Source organism: Vulpes vulpes, chromosome 13 (genome assembly GCF_048418805.1).
Source record: "Vulpes vulpes isolate BD-2025 chromosome 13, VulVul3, whole genome shotgun sequence".
NCBI lineage: Eukaryota > Metazoa > Chordata > Mammalia > Carnivora > Canidae > Vulpes > Vulpes vulpes.
Window position 1 is genome coordinate 146628015 of NC_132792.1, and position 17270 is coordinate 146645284.

A 17270-nucleotide genomic window follows, 5' to 3' on the forward strand; every position below is an offset into this window, starting at 1 on the left:
TTTTACAGACAGGGCTCCTTTCTCTGAGCCTCCCTCCTTCCTCCCCGTGTCCACTCTCTCAGGGCCCCCTCTGGGTGAGATCATGTGAAGTCTGCTGTGCCCCCAAAATGTTCCTGAGGATAGGATGTGAAAAGCAGAGGCAGGTATGACCTGGAGAAACCCCCGCCCATCTCTTCCTTCCTACCTGGCAGGACAGGCCCTTGCACCTGTCAGCCCCATGAAGCCAGGGCTCCTCAGGGAGGACCTCCAGCAACAGGCAGTCTTCCACCAGCTGCTCCAGAGTGACTCTGGACTCGAGGCCACAGAGGTGTCTGCTCCAAAGACAAAGGCCTTCATCTTCCCTACGCAGTTGTCCCTACTACCCTCTCGCTGCCAGGCCTGTAATCCCGGGCCACACTATACCAAGTCTGCTCCAGCCCAGAGTACCTGGCAGGCTCCAGTGGGGGACAGGCGGGGGGCCACGTGTCACTATGGGACTCCAAGGCATCGATGAGCCTCTTCCGCAGCGTCTCCACATCAGCACCAGCTACTGGATGAAGATGGACATGGGGGGGCGTGAACATGAGGAGGTAAGGAGAGTAATCCCACTGCCCTTGTCAGCTTCACTGAAACAAAGGGCCCGGGGCACAGGCTAGTTCTGAGAGATCAGAGCAGTGGGGCTGGGGTCTTCTGTGCCCCTAAGTTACACAAGGAGCCCCATCCCTCAGAGGGTAGGAAAGAGTCCCTTAGGCCTGGGGCGATAGCCCTCAGGCCCTCGAAGGCTGTCTGGTCTGTCCCTCTGGATGCCAACCCCATGAAGCATTAGCCCGGGTACCTGGTGACCCTCCCCTCTTCCCAGGACTCCGAATGGACCAAAACAGAAGGCATCTTCCAGGCTGGCTGGGAAGGTCCCAGGAAAATACAGACTCTGCTTTCACTTGGGAAACTCCTTACCCTGTAGACCTTGCTGGGCTCTCCTCACCTCAGTGGAAATCAAAAGGAAAGAAAAAGAGGAAGATACTGGTAACTGGAACCAGGACACTCACCTGGCAGTGTTGTTCCTGAGCCATTCTTGGAAAAGGCCTTAAAGAACTGGAAGCAAACACACAGGTAAGAGTCAGTAACACACAGAGCTAAGACCACGACGCCGGTGCCAAAGACCATGTCTAAGACCTGGCTGCTTCCTCAAGGGGCTGACTAGGAAAATTAACTAACTTTTATGTGCCTCAGTTTCCTCATGTGTAAAAGGAGAATAAGGAGGTATCTGCTCCTGGAGCTGAATGCTGATTCCTGTCCCCAGAGTCTCTGCATCCAATCCCCACCCCCGTGGCTCTGACACACCCAGGGAAGTGCAGACGGCGCTTACACACTGTACTAGTGCTGGGCGGTCTCTCTCAAGCACCAGCACCTACCACACAGTGCCCAGAAGATATTCATTGCATGAATGAATGGATGAGGCTGACCCAACTGATAAAACAAATTCGCCTCATATTTCCCCCAGAAAATGTCAGCTGCCCTCTGAGGCAATCTGTCCTTGGAGGCTGGTGTTTGTCCACTGAGAACCCCCAGCCTGGCACAGCAGAACCTCCGTGAAGGGAGGAGTCTCCAGGTCAAGTCCTGTCCAAGGGTGGGCCTGAGCCCCCAAAGGAACAAGTCTTGTTACAGACAGGTCAACTTAACTCACCACTTTGTCTTCTTTCCCCATGTACGTGACACTCCAGGCTCAGTCTGTCACCTCCTTGGGTAGGAGGACAGAGAGAACAAAGGACTACTCATCAGAATCTGGGCTTCTGCCTAAGTAGCAAGCCTGCTGCCAGAGCTCTGGCCTGGGCTCTCTTGAACTCAGGAGGGAATAAAGTTTAGGTGTCCTGACAGACCGACAGCCATGTAATTGTCTGGCAGAGAGCCTGCTGGCCGGGAAGAGGCCTCTTCCTGAGATCCTCTGGGACCACCTGTAGCTTCTTTGGACCTCTGCCTGCAACAGCATGGCCATCTGGCCTTATTCCAAGCTCGTGGTTGAGTGCAGGCCCCTGGGTCTACCGGACCTGGGTTTAAGACCTTGCTCTGCTACACTCCTGCTGTGTGATCTTGGACAATCCATTAAGCCCTCTGTACCTTCTCATCTTTAAGATGAGGATGACACTATCCACCTTGAAGAATTGCTGTGAGAGTTCAAAGACAATACACCTAAAGTGCTTGTGTCTGGTGCATACAGCAAGGGATCAATAAATGTTAACTGCAGGATTATCATCATCCCCTTCCCTTGATCCACCTTTTAAACACTAGGAAACACTGATCAGCTAGCATGTGTTTACTACAGCCATTTGTAGGCAGAAAATGAAAATTGAGGGGCCACCTGCCCACCCCTTCCACAGAGATGGACAGAAGCCACCCATCTCTTCCCACCTGCAACCTTCTCCCATTCCCTCTGACCTTACCTGGCTCCTAACTCCTGCTAACTGCTTTATTCTCTCTCTTTTTTAGACCATCAATATAAACTTTTATTCTGGGTGGAAACCATCCACTGATCTCTGCCACATATATTTATAATAAGCTTCTTTGTGGTGACTGAACAGATTTTGTGGAAATTATATGTTATCCTAACACTTGTAAAAATGCTCACAAATTTCCTGAATTGTGATGAGATCAGGTAGAGAAAGCATGTGAAGGCTTTTATGGACCGACACTGCCACAGTTGTTATTTTCAGGTATGCAAAGCAGCACTTTTCTTCAGCCACCACCAGCTCCCCCAGACCTGAACAGGTGCCTTACTGAAGACAGCCTCCCCAGCCCCCAGCAAGACAGACCCAGGGTAATGCAAAGAAAAGCCCGTGGAGTGCAGGGCTACGGAAAGGCCTCCCGTGTCCCTCCGTGTACCCCTGGACTGCCACACAGCCTTCCCTTCTGTCCTCAGAAGCCTTGCATCTACCTCCCAGAGCAATGACACCACTGGAGCTCTGGCTCCCACACTTCATGCTCTTGGATAGGAACTTTTTCCTATCACTTAATCTTTCTCCTTTTCTGTCAGCAACTTCCCTATGCCTACAAATAGACTCCAATCCTCCTAATCTAATTTCTTAAAAAAAAGAGTACAGGAAGTGACGGCAGATAGGAATAGAGAGGCCTGCCTTCCTCCTCCAGTTCATGTCCTGTTTCCTTGTGCTGCCAAATTTCCCAAAGTAGTGTCTGCTCTCCCCCTCCGACCACCCCTCTTCACAGCCATGAGCAGCTGGCCGTGTCTCATGGCATCCCCCCCCTTGCACCCCTCCAGCTCAGCTGACCAATCCAATGGCCTCCCCAGCCCCTCCCTGCTTTCTCTGCAGTGTCTGACATTAGCACTCCCAGCCAGGGGCTGTAATTTTTGCACCACATATTCCTGACACTCTTTCTTGGCCTTCATGTTGCCACCTCCCTCGGTTTGCCTGACAATGACCAGGCCTTCTTGGCCACCTCCACAGCCTTCCCCTCACCCTTGTCCTAGCCTCTCCTCTGGCTCCTCTCTTGTGTCTGCTGCCCCCACCATCTCTTGCCCCCAGTCTCTCCTCCTGCCATGTATCAGCTCTTGACATTCTTCTGTTTAAAAAGCCCTGAAGGCATTGTTACAAACGGTGCAGGGGGTGGGTGGTGGTGGTGGGGGTCAATTCATGCTTTTGAATGAAGGGGCAAGTGAATGAGTGAACAAACAAGCTTACTGTTGGTCCTCCTTGCCAACATCATGTACTTGGTCTAAATGATTTGCGATCCGCAATCTGAACCCTTGTCTCAAGTCCTCACCTTTCCTAGACTTCTGTTTCCTCCTGGTGCCTGTCCCACCTTACTCTCCAAGACCTGGTCACCCCTCCCCCAACCTGTTTCTCCATCCGTGCTCCCTGTCTCACCCCATGTCCTCCCCTTGTTAACCAGGCCAGCATCTTCTTCCCCTGATCCCCACCAGCCAGTCAGTGGACAAGTTCTGTGAATTTGACCTTTGTGATTCTTCAACAGTGCTCTAGGCCAGCTGCCTTGTCCAGACCAGGGCTTACCACCGATTTCCTGGACTCATGCAACCACCCATACTTGTCCCTTTCTGAGCTCAGAAATTTTAATCCGCTCAATCTTTTCATTCCCCAACTATGTTCCTCATTGTCACTTGGCTTAGTAGCACAGTTCTGGTCTGATCATGTCACTCCTCAAATCTCTTTCATGACTCCCTATTACCAATGAATAATATCTAAACTTACTACGTTCAAGGCCTTCCAGTTCCAGGATCTGACCCAGATTCTGAAATTTACCTTCCACTGCTCCTCTTCCCTACCCCTCAGCTTTGATGGGCCTGAACTTTCTTGAGGACAGGACCACACTTTGGCATCTCTGTAAGCCCCACAGTGTCTAAGACATAGAAGTACTCAGAAGACATCTGTTCAATTGAACAGAGAATCTCTGCCCTTTGATCATCTTAGATGCTCATGTGAAAACCATATTAAAATCTAGTCAGGGCACATTTTTGTCCTCCTATTAAAATGCATCCTTCTTAAGTCAGCTGTTGGAGGCGTGTGCCCTCCCCAGGGAATACCACCACAGCTCCTTGGCAACAAGTAATTAAGATGTCAGTGGTGAGTTTCTTTTTTCCAGGAGTGGTCAGCACCTGGTCCCTTTCCTTCCATCACTTCACACAGGAGCTTCTGCTCTCCCCAACTTTGGTGCTCCTGGAAGACCTTCATGTCTCCCCAGGGGCAGGAGATGGGTCTCTACCAATCCAGTAAGAAGCAACACCAACATCAAGGAGCAACTGCCTTTCTAGGGGTCAAATGAGGCTGAATGGAAAGCATGCTTTCCAGGAGTTACCATCGATGACGCTGAATCCAAGCTTTTAAAACAAGTTTCAAGGAAAATGAGGCAGTCTCCAAACAGCTTATGGTGAGTCCAGGAGGATCCACAAACCGAACCACTGCTGTGCTGGAACTGATTGTGGCGGAGGCAAGAGGAGAGGAGGCAGCTACTGACAGTGGCGGGGGTGGGATGGGGGGTGCATATCCTTCTTCCAGAGGGAGGCAGAAGTACCCTCCCTGACATCTCACCCTCTAGCAAGAGCCACATAAAGTAATAGTCTAGCCTCTGAACCTCCACACTCTCAGCCCTGAATTCAGGGACCTGCCATTACTAGGCCCCACTGCCCTGCCTCAGCCCTGCACTGGAGCCTCTGTTCTAGTCAGACCAGTCTTCTCAACATGTCACACAGTTCTGCCCACACAGGGCCTCTGCTCTTACCTCCTCCTCTGCCCGCATTCCTCCTCTCCTAGGCAAACCCAGGTGTCCTTCAACACCAAGTGGAAGTCTTCTTCCGCCAAGTTTCTCTGATAGGTCAGGGAAAGGGTTCTGTAGCCCAGGTGAGCTCTGCTGGCACCCATGGCATACATATCATTCACTGCCTGCCAGCCAGCTGCTAAGCCCCATGTGCCCCCCAACAATGGCGAGCACGGGCAGGCCCCAGCAAACACTCGCTCAACAGCTGCTCACAGATGGACTGCCTAAATGCAGTGCCCATGGAGGAGCTAGCGTGACTGAGGGACGATGTAGGACAATGGGAAGGAAGCCAAGTAACATGAACTGAACTCCAAGTAATACCACACAGTGTCCTGGCACTCATGTGTTAGATCTCACTTCACGTTTGGCAACAGTCCTATTAGGTATAGATATTATCATGCCATATTTTACAAAGAAAACTAAGGCCTGTTGCTGAGGAACTGTCAAACAACTTTCTGAGTCACACACAGTATGTAGAGTAAGCACTGGAACCAGGACTTGAACCCACGTCAATTACCTCAGAATCTTGCCAAGGGGAGACTTGTGTCCTTGTCACTGCTGATGCTCTCTGTAATCCTGATCCCAGCTGGGCCGTTGGCTACAGGGGTCCTGATGGATCACCTCCCTGAGGGCACTCCTGTGGCCCATGGCAAAGCCTCTCTCTCCTTGGTCCAGTGTCTAGGTTCCCAAGCTCTAGCCAGAACTATTGCGGAGTAGTCTCTCCCTCCCCGACACCTTTGTTTTCTTCCAGCTGGGCTCCAGCTCCCTGATGGGCACCTGATACAGCCAGCTGGCCCTGTAGGGCCGGGTGTTTGCTAAACAGGCTGAGCTAGTGGAAGCTGACTGCTTGCTAATGGTTGACAAGGGGCAGGAGGCAGAGGAAAGGGACAATGATACATGTAACTGGGGGTGGCCCAGACTCATGTGTGGGTCTGTCTCCATCATATCAGCAACACTCTCTCTTCCCCTGCTCACCATGTGTCCTGATCTTAGACTTCCCATAGCCTTTACAGGTAGGAGTGAGGACAGGTCCAGCCCTAGGGCGGGCAGCAGACAGGGCAACAGGGCTATCACTGCAGCCTACCAGCAGCCAGGCCAACCTCCAGGGTCTGCATGGCTCTCAGGGAATCCAGGTGTGATGCCTACAGGCACACCAGACTCTCTGGAGCTCTGCAATCTCCTTGAGCAGCATTTCCCAAACGTTCGAAGCAACTACAGCAAATTCAAGAATAGTTAAAAGAACAGTAATAACTGGGATGCCTGGTGGCTCAGCGGTTGAGCACCTGCCTTCGGCTCAGGTCGTGATCCCAGGATCTGGGATCGAGTCCCGCATTGGGCTCCCTGAGGAGCCTGTTTCTCCCTATGCCTGTGTCTCTGCCTCTCTCTCATGAATAAATAAATAAATCTTAAAAAAGAAAACGAATAGTAGTAATAGTAGTAGTAGTAGTAAGCTGTAACGATTTAGAGGTAACAGCTAGTATTTTAAAAAATAAGTGGGAAAAGAAATAGTTTTTAAAAAATATATGGAACAGAAAATAGCAGCATGTACTGCATTTAGGAAGAATAAATATTGTTTGAGGACACTTTTGTTTTAGTGATCACATACAAACCAACTTCTGGATCTCACTGTAAAATGAATATATTGTACCACGAGTCATAGTAAAAATGTTTGATAAGCCAGTTGTGTTGGGCATTAGAGCAGAGACCCAGTGGGAGCTAGGACTACTTGCCCCCTGGGCTAGAGTCCTGAGGACAGCTCACTGAGGGCCTCTCCTTGCTGAAACTAAACTGCTGGGCCCAGCCGGTGTGGAGGCTGGGGAAGGTCAAGACGACCAGCTCGGGGCCCTCCCAGCTCTCCTCCCACAGCCAGCTGGGCGGTGCAGGAGATGATTAATCACTTGAGGCATTCAGGCTGCGTGTGCTGCGTGACTTGGGTAGGCACTGGGAGCTTCGGGACCTCCGGACTGCCTGAGCCACCTCCCTCATAACCACCAAGCCCCGGCCACTCCCAGGAAGAAATACAAAGCCTCGGGTGCCAGGTCCCACTGAACCCACCGCCACCATCCCCATCCCCAGGATGTCCTAACCTTGACCTGGCACCAATGCCAATCCCGTTCCCAGGGGCTGAAACCCCATGGCCAGTCATCACTGGCTCTTCCAGGCACACCAGTCTTCCCACAACTTCCCACACAGGGCTACTCACCCTGGCTCATAAAAGCAACAGAGATCCCTGTCCTCCCCTGGATAGTAATTTTAAATATTTTCAGTTACATGTTTCGGGATGTGGATAAAACAATGGCCCTGCCGGGGACGTCTTTTACTTGAAAGGAATGATTGATAAGCAATCCCACTACTGCCACCTTTAAATGATATAGCAGGAGCTGTTCCCTGGACCAGTCTGGCCTCAGCTAAACTTGGGGTCTGGGCCTGACCCACGTGGCAACAAGAATGTAGGAGGGAGCTCTCTGGGGCTGTGGGAACCTTGAACCCAGCAGGATTTCACTGGGTGTGAGGAACAGAAAGGTCACATGGAGTTCGAGCGGGGCATTCTTGCTGGAGTGTAGAGCCTTGCTTTCCAGAAAAATTCTCTTGGAGTAATTAGGCTGAGATATGGCTTGTGGTTCTGCATGGAACCTGAGGCCCCTGAACTCATATCTTGTTCAGGGGACAGTGCTTGGCATTTTAGCTTTCAGAGGCCTTTCCTGATCGTTCTTCGTGGTTACAGAGGAAATGTTTTTCTAGATGTCATTCTGGTAGAAGGAGGCTAATTGTACCTGGAGGTAAGGAGAGAGATTCTGATTCTTTAATTTGGAAGCAAGCTAATTGGATTACAGCTGGGTTTGAGCCCTGGGGAGGGCACTAAGTATAACTGCATGGCCTTGTTACTCTGGGCTTTCCAGGGCCTCCTACTTGAGAGTCTTGGAAGTTGTTCAGATGTTAATTAAGCTGTTGATGCCCCACAGTGGGCAGGGTGTCAGGCAAGGCCTCACTGGAGAGCTGGGGTGATGGAGCCTTCATGTGCTGGGTGTGATGACTCCCGCGACGGGGATCCCTGCTGCCCGAGGCATCGGCATTTGACCACGGGGTGAGGCTACCCTGACAGGTCACTTCTGAGCTACTTGGTCTCAAGGCACTTGCCGGATGAGGATGAAGCCTGCTGGTATTTTCTGGAAGATCATCAGGCCCCCCTGAATCTGATCCTGACCACAGGCTCAGAGCCTGAAGTGGGTTTTATAGGGTTAGAGACCTCTACGGCTGGGAGGTCAGGAGTGAGAGGAATTGGAAAGAGGCCCTTAGGAGCTGGGGTTCTCATGACCCCAGGTGACAGCCACCTCACAGCTCAAATCAGCCCATCACAAGTACCCTCCCCTGCCACAGCCCCTTCCCTTATAAAGGGCAGAACATGCCAGGCCAAATGAACCTCCCAATGCACACCCTCCTTCTGCCTCTACAACAGGTGTCTCATCAAACACAGGGGCAATGCTCCAGGGGCTGTGATTTAAGCAGATCAAGCCCAGAAACATCAGAGGACCCCATGGAGCTCCGATGCCAGGGAAGCATGGGGCAACTGGCAACACCACACCTGCCAGCCCCACACCTGCTCTCCTCTCCCTTTCACGTACCCTCACGGTTGGGAAGCCAGGGATGTTGAAGTCCCTGCAGACTGCATTGTTGGTCTCATCAGCACAGTCCAGGGCAGCAAGGTTCAGTGCCGGCCTCCAGTCTAAAAGGAAAAGAAAAACAATTAGGTAAGTAAGAGGGGCTGGCACCTGTCTGTTCACCTCCCCCCAGGTAATACTCCACCCATACCAGTGCCCCCAAGGTTCTCATGAGAAAGGTCATCCATCCCCTTGCTCAGGAAGGTTCTCTGAGATAGCCTGGTCATTCTGTACTCAGTCTGTGCTCAGGACATGGCCAAATAGCACAAGCAGTGCTGTCCTCTAATGGTATCTGTGCTCCTCCATTATTCCACAGTGGGGGAGGCCACAGGGGCTGGAGAGAGATGTGAGATGGGCTTGAACCCCTGGGGAGAAACCCTGACATGGCTTCTGTCCCTGCTGGGCTCCAGAAGAGCGATTAGCATGCCTCAGGATGTTTAGAACTCCCCAGTGGATGCTTGGTGAAGACCTCTGCAGCCAGAGGTCCTGGCAGTCAGCCCAGCTTGCATGGGTGGCGCACAGAGTGCTGAGGACTGGCTCCCCTGCTGGAGATGGAAGCAGGAAGCCCAGGGAAGAAGGCATAGGCACCTGGAATCTAGTAACTGCAGGGAAAGGAGCCCTGAGGCCAGAGTCTGGAAGGAGATGAAAAGCTTCCTGAGCTGCCTGGGCACTCCGCTCCTGCCATAGGCCCCAGGCCTCCCTCTGCTTTAACTCTGGCAGAAGAAATTAATGGCACCATTCTGGGCCATGGCCCAAGATCTGTGAAACAGAAAACAGACTTCCCTACTGCACAGGCCGCCGGGGCTCTGATTCTGGCCCAGGTGCCCCTCTGGTAGCTACGGAAGTTCCACGTTACAGCAAGGCCGCTTCAGCTGGAAGGCCAGCTTCCTGCATGTGAAGCCACACACACCATGAGGTGGTGATGGATAGATGCCTGCCACGTGGCACAGAGCCCAACCGGGGTGAGGACACGGGGGTGACCAGCCCTGGGGACTGAGCACGAGCTTTGCCAGAAAGGGAAGCTTGAGTGGAAGCTTGTTGGTCAGCTGACGGGGCCCCGTGTGAGCAACAAGCCCAGGGCCCTGCTTGCAGCTCCTCCACAGTTACGAGCCTGTCCACCCCCAAGTGCCTCCTGCATCCTCACTGCCTGGCTTCCCTGCTCTGCAGCACACAGCACACCACTGACTGCGTCACATGGGCCAGGGCCTGGCTCTCAGCAGCCCCAGTGCCAGGACAGCGACTCTCAGCTCTGCCTCAGCCTAGCAGGCCCAAGCCAGGGGTGAAGGTAATGCCCACGACCAGAGCTGCCCAGGTACAGGGTTTGCCCTGGAACACAGACAAGAGCACCTCAGGCCGCCCTTCTGTGCCCTCCTCCCTGCCCAGGGGAGGCCCAGGGGAGAGAGGGAAGCACAGGTCACCCCCTTCTACCATTTGACACACTCTAGGCTTTGTTCTTTCTATTACACATCTCGGGCTCTGGTCACTTTGTGTGGTGAGACCCACAGAGGAGACTTGGATACTCTCATAAGATTAAATCAATGAGACACAAGCATGGAACAGAGCAATTTCTTTTCCTTCCACCAGTGAGGGCTGCTGGCAAGGAGTCTCACAAAGCCACGTGGTGGGGTGACCAAGGACTCTCCTCTCCAAGAGTGCAAGAGGCCATCCCTTGGGCTGGAGTCAGTGCCTGCTGCCCTTGGCACGTAAAGGCTGAAGGAACAGGTAGGGGACAGAAGAGACAGTTGGCGCTCAATGGGGACACCCTAGATGACCTCTCTCGGCTGCTGGCCCTGGAGGGGGACACCATTCCCCCTACTTTACAAAAAGCAACTGAAGCCGCCAAGTTGTTCGAGGGCTACCAGACTCAAACCCACTTCTCTTCCCCCTCTGCCTCACCAGGGGCAGAATTACCCCTCTATTTTCGCTCTTTGCTCTGATCACCACCTTCCCCATGAAAGAGAGAATGGTAAAAACCATGCTGTCCTCAAACACCATATGATTCTCGAACTCAAGCACCCAGTCACTGCCACAGGCTTGGCTCTTAGATGATGTGTCATGCGTACAGAGAGTTTACAAAGGGTCTGTTGCCCTTATCTCCTTCAACCTGCAACTACCCTCGGAAGAAAGACAGGAATTATTATCTCCAGAACTTTTCCCCACTGTAAAAGAAGGATCCGAGAACCATGCCCAAGGTACACATGAATCAAAGGTAAATCTGGGATCTGAACCTAGAATTTGAGTCTCTCCTCTAGTCTCAAGGGGGCCCAAGACAGAAGACAGAGCTGCTCTCCTGGCTGTCCAACCAGGAAAGCCAGAGACGGTGGGGTGGAGGGGGCCCTTCGTAAACCAGGAGGAAAGGTGGTGGCCAGCCCCTTGCTTCTGGGCAGGTCTTTGACTTCTTTATACCTTATATTTATACCTTGATTCCATGTCCCTCCATGAAATGGAACCGTTGCCTCCTCTTACCTGCTCCAGCCCCAGGGGGAGGAGGAGGAGGAGGCTGAGGCCAGTCAGGTGCTAAGAGTCTTGGCTAAGCAATGTTTCTCAGGAGTATCAATGTCAATACCTTAATGAGCCATAATGACATATAAAGATCTGGTTTGATTCTAATCACCACGGGCCTGACCATTCATCATTCTAGTAACCGTAGGAGGAATAAAGAGGACCCTTATCTGGGTGCCCACTGGTAATGCAAAGCTGCATTTAGGTAAAGTGCACTGCTGTCAAAGAAGAGGACTGGGTGAGGGAGGCTTTTTAAGTGTCAGGTGACTTAAAACACCACAATGTGCAGGTGCAACACTTAACATTAGCAGTATCAGTCCAGCCCGACTCTTGGGGAGAATGTCTCCTGGTGCAATTACTGCCCTGGCAAAGTGATTTCTCTACTAACAACGGAGTAAATGAGCAAACAGAGAGGGGAAGGGTGTGGACACAAGCATAACTGGGGTAGCTATGGTCTCTGGGGTGGCGAGTGGAGGCACATGTAGTGAGGGGGGGTCATGGGCTCCATCTGGAGACACAGGCAGTATCCCCACCCCCACTCACCAGTCCAGGAAGGGGCATGGACCCAGAGCAAGTTGTGTGACTTGCGTATAGCTCTAAGTGCCCAAAGCACCATATGTCTTCTTTCTGGGCCTTGTGGGTCAAACGGGGACCAGGATAGATGGTATCTCCTGCCCTTTCCAGTTCGAACAACTGTTCAAGTGCTGGATGGCAAATAACTCTCCACAAGAAAAATGACCATGAGTCCTCTGAATGTTAATCAGGCTCCTATTAAGACAAAGGCCAGGGGGAACCTGGGTGGCTCAGTGGTTTAGCGCCTACCTTTGGCCCAGGGCGCAATCCTGGAGTCCTGGGATCGAGTCCCATGTCAGGCTCCCAGCATGGAGCCTGCTTCTCCCTCCTCCTGTGTCTCTACCTCTCTCTCATTCTATCATTAAAAAAAAAAAAAAAAGACAGAGGCCAGACTCACCCAAAGTACCAAGAGCCACTCAAGTCGAGTGGTCAGAACCAGACCCCCATCCAAGTCTCCAGGAGACCTCCTGATGGGGAATTAGCCCACCTGTGCCATGCTGTCACCACCGCATCCCTTCCTCCTTGTTGCAGACTTCTGGGCAGTGAGGTCACAGGATAGACAAAATGCCATCCCTAGCCTTCACACCTGGCTGACACCCCAGGTCTGAGTCCAGAAGAGCCACAGCACCAGCAAAAGGTTTGGTCACTATATTCTCATTTGGAATCTTGTGAGGCTCATGCCATTGGCCTGCGTGAATATTCAGTGGGATCCTACCCTGTGCCAGGCTCTGCGCTAAGGCATCACAGGGGTACAAGAGAGGCGGTCTACACCCGTGGAAAAGAAAAGAAGGCAAACCAACACCAGTCAGTGTCACTCAAACATCCATGCCTTATGTCATCTCCGTGGCTTTGCAGAGACCACTTTGTCACCCAGAGTGTCACCCATCTCTCCACCTGCCTATGGTCTAGAGAGAAAGAGATGGGTTCAGGAACCTCGCCCAGCATCTGTACAATCTTGGGCAAGTTACTTATCTGTTAAAAACAAAGAACAATTGATTCCTCAGATATTTTCTCATAATGGTTATATATAACATATGTGTGTGTGTGTCTGTGTGTATATACATATACACACCAGTAATAGGAACCTGTAAAGGCCCTTAGCAAAGTGCATTAAGCAAGTGTGTGACCAATAACTGCTTAAATTAAGGCCTGGTGACCAGCTTAGCCCTCTGTGACTGTCCCCTTCCCTGAGTTCCTACAAGAAATGGGTGAGCCACTCCTTTGGCCTTTTTCAAACACAGCCTCTTACTGTTGCCAATTTTTCTGCTATGTGTAGCTCATTTCCCAAACTGCAATGTAAACAAGGTTTTGCACACAGAGGTCACTTAACAAATATTTACGGATTGATTAGCCAGTGAAGACTAATGAAGATCTAAAAGGAACACAATCAATTTCCCAAACATATGGCGACACAGTGAGAGCCGTCCTGGAATAGAAAGGGATGAACCAGATCTTTAGAAGCCAGTGCCCTGGCCCATGGCAACAACTGCCCTGGAGAACCCATCCCACAAGTCACTGAATAAATGAGCCTTAGCCAGTCCGATTAAATGCCTGAGGCCAGCTGGGCAGGGTTGCAAAAATTTTTCTCTCCCCTCATGACCTTCTACACTCTCACTGCTCCTACCCCAGATACAGCATTGGCAGAAGGCAGGAGCCACACTCCCACAGGCCCCAGATGATGTTCAAGCCCTCTGCAGGCCCACAGCCATTTTGGAGCCAAGGAGCCTCGAACCTCAATAAAACAGAGATGATGTGAGAACAACCCTGGCTTCTCAGCGGGGCCTCATCCTTGGAATGGAGTGGGGGCATTCTTATCACTGCAGGCTGACACCAGATTTGGCCAGCGCTCTCCCCCAACACGATCTTGTTAAGGAGACTGACCCATCCCAGTGGCTCATGGGAGACCTCTGCTCCCCACCTAAATTTCCTACTTCCCATTGGCTGTGGTTCATCTCCACAGATTTTGATGCTTCCCCTGTCCTTCCTGAGATGAAGCTTCCATTTGCAGTTTTTAGGGGAAGTCTGTCACCCCATGCACTAGGAAAAGACCCCTTTTGGAAGGGGCAGCCCTCAGCCAGGAGTGAGCTGGGTCAGTGTCTGGCTATGCAACTCTTTGGAAAACTGTGGGTTGCAGAAGGCCAAACACATGAGTCAGCTGGAACCTAAACCTTCCCTCCAGCATTCTTAAGATAGAAGAATCTTCTAGATTGAGCTCATCAGCAGCCCTTCAAGACCTCTCATAGCCTCAAGGTAGAAACTGATCTGGGGGTTTTTATGATTTTTCAGGCCCACAAGGTCCCCTGAACACTAATGTCCCCTCAGGTGTTCCTGTTCCATGTTCAGCACTCTTGCTTCCTCTTGCCCTGACTAGATGTGTTGACATCACTGAAACAGTGTGAAGAGCTGCTGAGAAATGGCACATTCAGGTGATGGGACCAGAGAGGCATGCTGACAAGTGCCTACATGTATACTGGAGGTAAAAACAGTTTATCGGTTTTGTTAAAAATAACGTTCCATATGGCTAACAGATGTACACATCTTTCCATCTGGCCACTTCAGTAACCACTATGCAAGCTGCTCAGGGGAAGCCTGAGTTTGAAAACCAACAGCTACAAATGCACTACTCTATCACGAATGGTTGAGATGAGCAAGAAATACCAGGGGTGCCTGGGTGCCTTAGTAGGTTAGATGTCTGCCTTCAGCTCAGGTTGTGATCCTGGGGTCCCATGATCCTCAGGTCAATATCTGAACCCCATGTCAGGTTTCCTGTTTGGCAGGTAGTGTGCTTCTCCCCCTCCCCCTGTAACCCTCTCCTGGTTTGTGCTTTCTCTCTCTCTCTCTCAAATGAGTAATAATTAATAATAATAATAATAATAATAATAATAATAATGAAAGCTTTAAAAAATGCCAACAGCACAGCATGGAAACAACGGTTCCAGTTCTCTCTCTAGAGAGAGGCCTGTTCCCTCAGATGCCCACAGTTCTCATTCAGTGATCATTCCCAGTCAGGAGCCGAGCTAGGGCCCTAACACCACAACCAGGAAGTAGCTCCATTCGGAGGCAGCAAATCAGAAGCAAATCACTACCACCACACCCACCAAACACCCACTATCTGGGCTAGGCAGCCGTGTGACACCACAGAGATCCTTAAATTCTGGAAAGGAAACTCTGGGATAATGGAGTCATGTACTTACCCAGGAAGGTGTCAGGCACAGAGTGAGCGTTTGTAAACATTACTCCTATTACCATATTTTTTCAGTTCAGATCTTAAGTGTTTAAAAAAAAAAAAGTTTACCATTTCTGTAATAGAGTACAAAAATCTCAATACATTTAGCGGTCTCGTTCTCTCTTTACCCCCTCAGACCGTTAGTAAACGAGTGGCACGTCTCACAACGGAGGGGCTCTTGGAATCGAGGGAATATGCTGCTGGCGGTCAGGCCGGTGACCAGGAGCATGGAGCATGGAGCAAGGGCCACACACCAAGAGGCTGCCTTCGGTCGCGCATCTGGGTTCATGGGTCTGACAGGGTGCCTGGCCAAGGGCGAGGGGGAGCATGTGGCCCAGGAGCTGGAGGCCGCAGGTCAGGAGAGGCCTAGAACCGAGACAGGAGGACCGTCTCCAAAGTGAAGCTGAAGCTGAAGAACGACGTCTGTGTGGTAGCAGCCGGGTCAAGTGGCCGGGCGCCGCTCCCTTCCTCCTCAGCACCGACCCCAGAGCAGCTGCGGACCCCGGCAGGAAGGTGCCTGCCACAGGCCACAGCAGAGGCCGGCGCAGGGACGCGGCAGTGGGCCGGCTGAGGGCGGGCAGGGGGCAGAGCAGGTGTGAGGGCCGGGCCCGGCGGTGGGGAGAAGCGCGCCGCAGCCGCCAAGGGAGGCGACCGCGAGGCGCGGGGGCCAAAGCACGGAGCTGAGGGCTAGAAGGCGGGGGTGAGGGGGGACGCGAGGGGCAGGGAGGAAGAGCGGGGCGGAGGCTGACGGGGCGGCGGAGGCTGACGGGGCGGCGGAGGCTGACGGGGCGCGGAGGCCCGGTGCGGGCAGAGGGAGGGGGTCGGCCTGGGAGGCGCGGCCCCCCCCCCCGCCCGCCTCTCACCTTTGACGTCGTGGGCCAGCGCCTTCCACGTCGGGGCGAAGGCGATGCAGTGGCCGCACCAGGAGGCGAAGAACTCCACGGCCCAGGCGCTGCGGGAACCCAGCACGGCGCCGCGCACCGTGTCCGCCTGCAGCAGCGCCAGCGGGTCGGAGGACGAGTAGAGCGCGGAGCGCGGGGCCGCGCCGGTCGCCGCCAGCAGCAGCAGCAGCGGCAGCAGCCGCGACGGCGGCGGCCCCGAGCGGCAGCCGCACCAGCCCATCCTGCGCCGCGGCGCCCACCTCCGCGCCCCAGGGTCGGACGAGTGGGCGCCCCGCCGCTCCGCCGCTCCGCCGGCGTCCGTCGCGGGGAGGAGCCTCGGGACCCCGCCCCCCCGCCGCCCGGCACCGCCCCCTCCGCCGCCCGGCTCCGCCCCCGCCCCGCGGAGCTGCGCCAGCCGGTCCCCGCCCCCTCCGCTGCCCGGCCCCGCCCCCGCCCCGCCCCTCCGCCGCCAGGCTCCGCCCCTCTACCGCCCGCTCTGCCTCCAGGCCCCGCCCGCTCTGCCTCCAGGCCCCGCCCCCTCCGCCTCCAGGCTCCGCCCCTCCGCCTCCAGGCCCCGCCCCCGCGGACCTGCGCCCGCCGGTCTCCGCCTCCCGCTGCGGGGGGTGGGGAGGGGTGCGAGGAGCGCAGCCCCCGCCCAGGAGCCCCCACCCCCAAATCCGAGGGGCGTTCGTCCGGCCGAGACCCAGACCGGTATTCCCCTGGCTGCTGGGGACTCGAGGAGGTCATTTGGCTTCTCACGAGCCCCGTATCTAACGGAAAAGAAGTAAGTTGGAATAGATTGGACCGGTTCATGCTGTACCAAGAAAGTTCTGGAGACCGCTCCACGCAGCTAGATGGGAGTTTAGAAACAGGTGAAAGAGAAGAGGGAAGGTCTCCGAGTCTGTGATCCTCCTGACCCCACAGGGATGAGATGTGCCCACACCCCTGAGGCCTGTGACCTCCGAGGAAGCATATTTGAGGGCTTCCTAGTCGTGCATGAGGAGCCCCCCCCACTGCGCTGGGCCAGATTGGCGTGGCCGTTGCGCTGGGATCAAGGTTTCCTGGGTGCCCGGGTCTGGCCGCCCTCCCAAGGTTGTGAGCGATTCCTCCAGTGGGGCTCCCAGCAGCCCAGGTCCCCCACACCTAACTCCAAGCCCTGGGCACTCA

At 53.6% G+C, this 17270-nt stretch overlaps 1 protein-coding gene across 1 annotated transcript in view; it reads right to left on the reverse strand.

Moving 5' to 3' along the window:
- Positions 1 to 16438, reverse strand: part of QSOX1 (quiescin sulfhydryl oxidase 1) — a 35432-nt gene extending 18994 nt beyond the window's left edge. Inside the window, exons 1-4 of the mRNA XM_072733257.1 lie at positions 16086 to 16438; positions 8886 to 8986; positions 1026 to 1071; positions 427 to 529 (exon numbers count right to left, since the gene is read on the reverse strand). Coding sequence (XP_072589358.1) covers positions 427 to 529; positions 1026 to 1071; positions 8886 to 8986; positions 16086 to 16344 — 509 coding nt within the window. The 5' untranslated portion in view covers positions 16345 to 16438. The remainder of the gene's footprint in view (positions 1 to 426; positions 530 to 1025; positions 1072 to 8885; positions 8987 to 16085) is intronic.
- Positions 16439 to 17270: the final 832 nt, after the last annotated feature.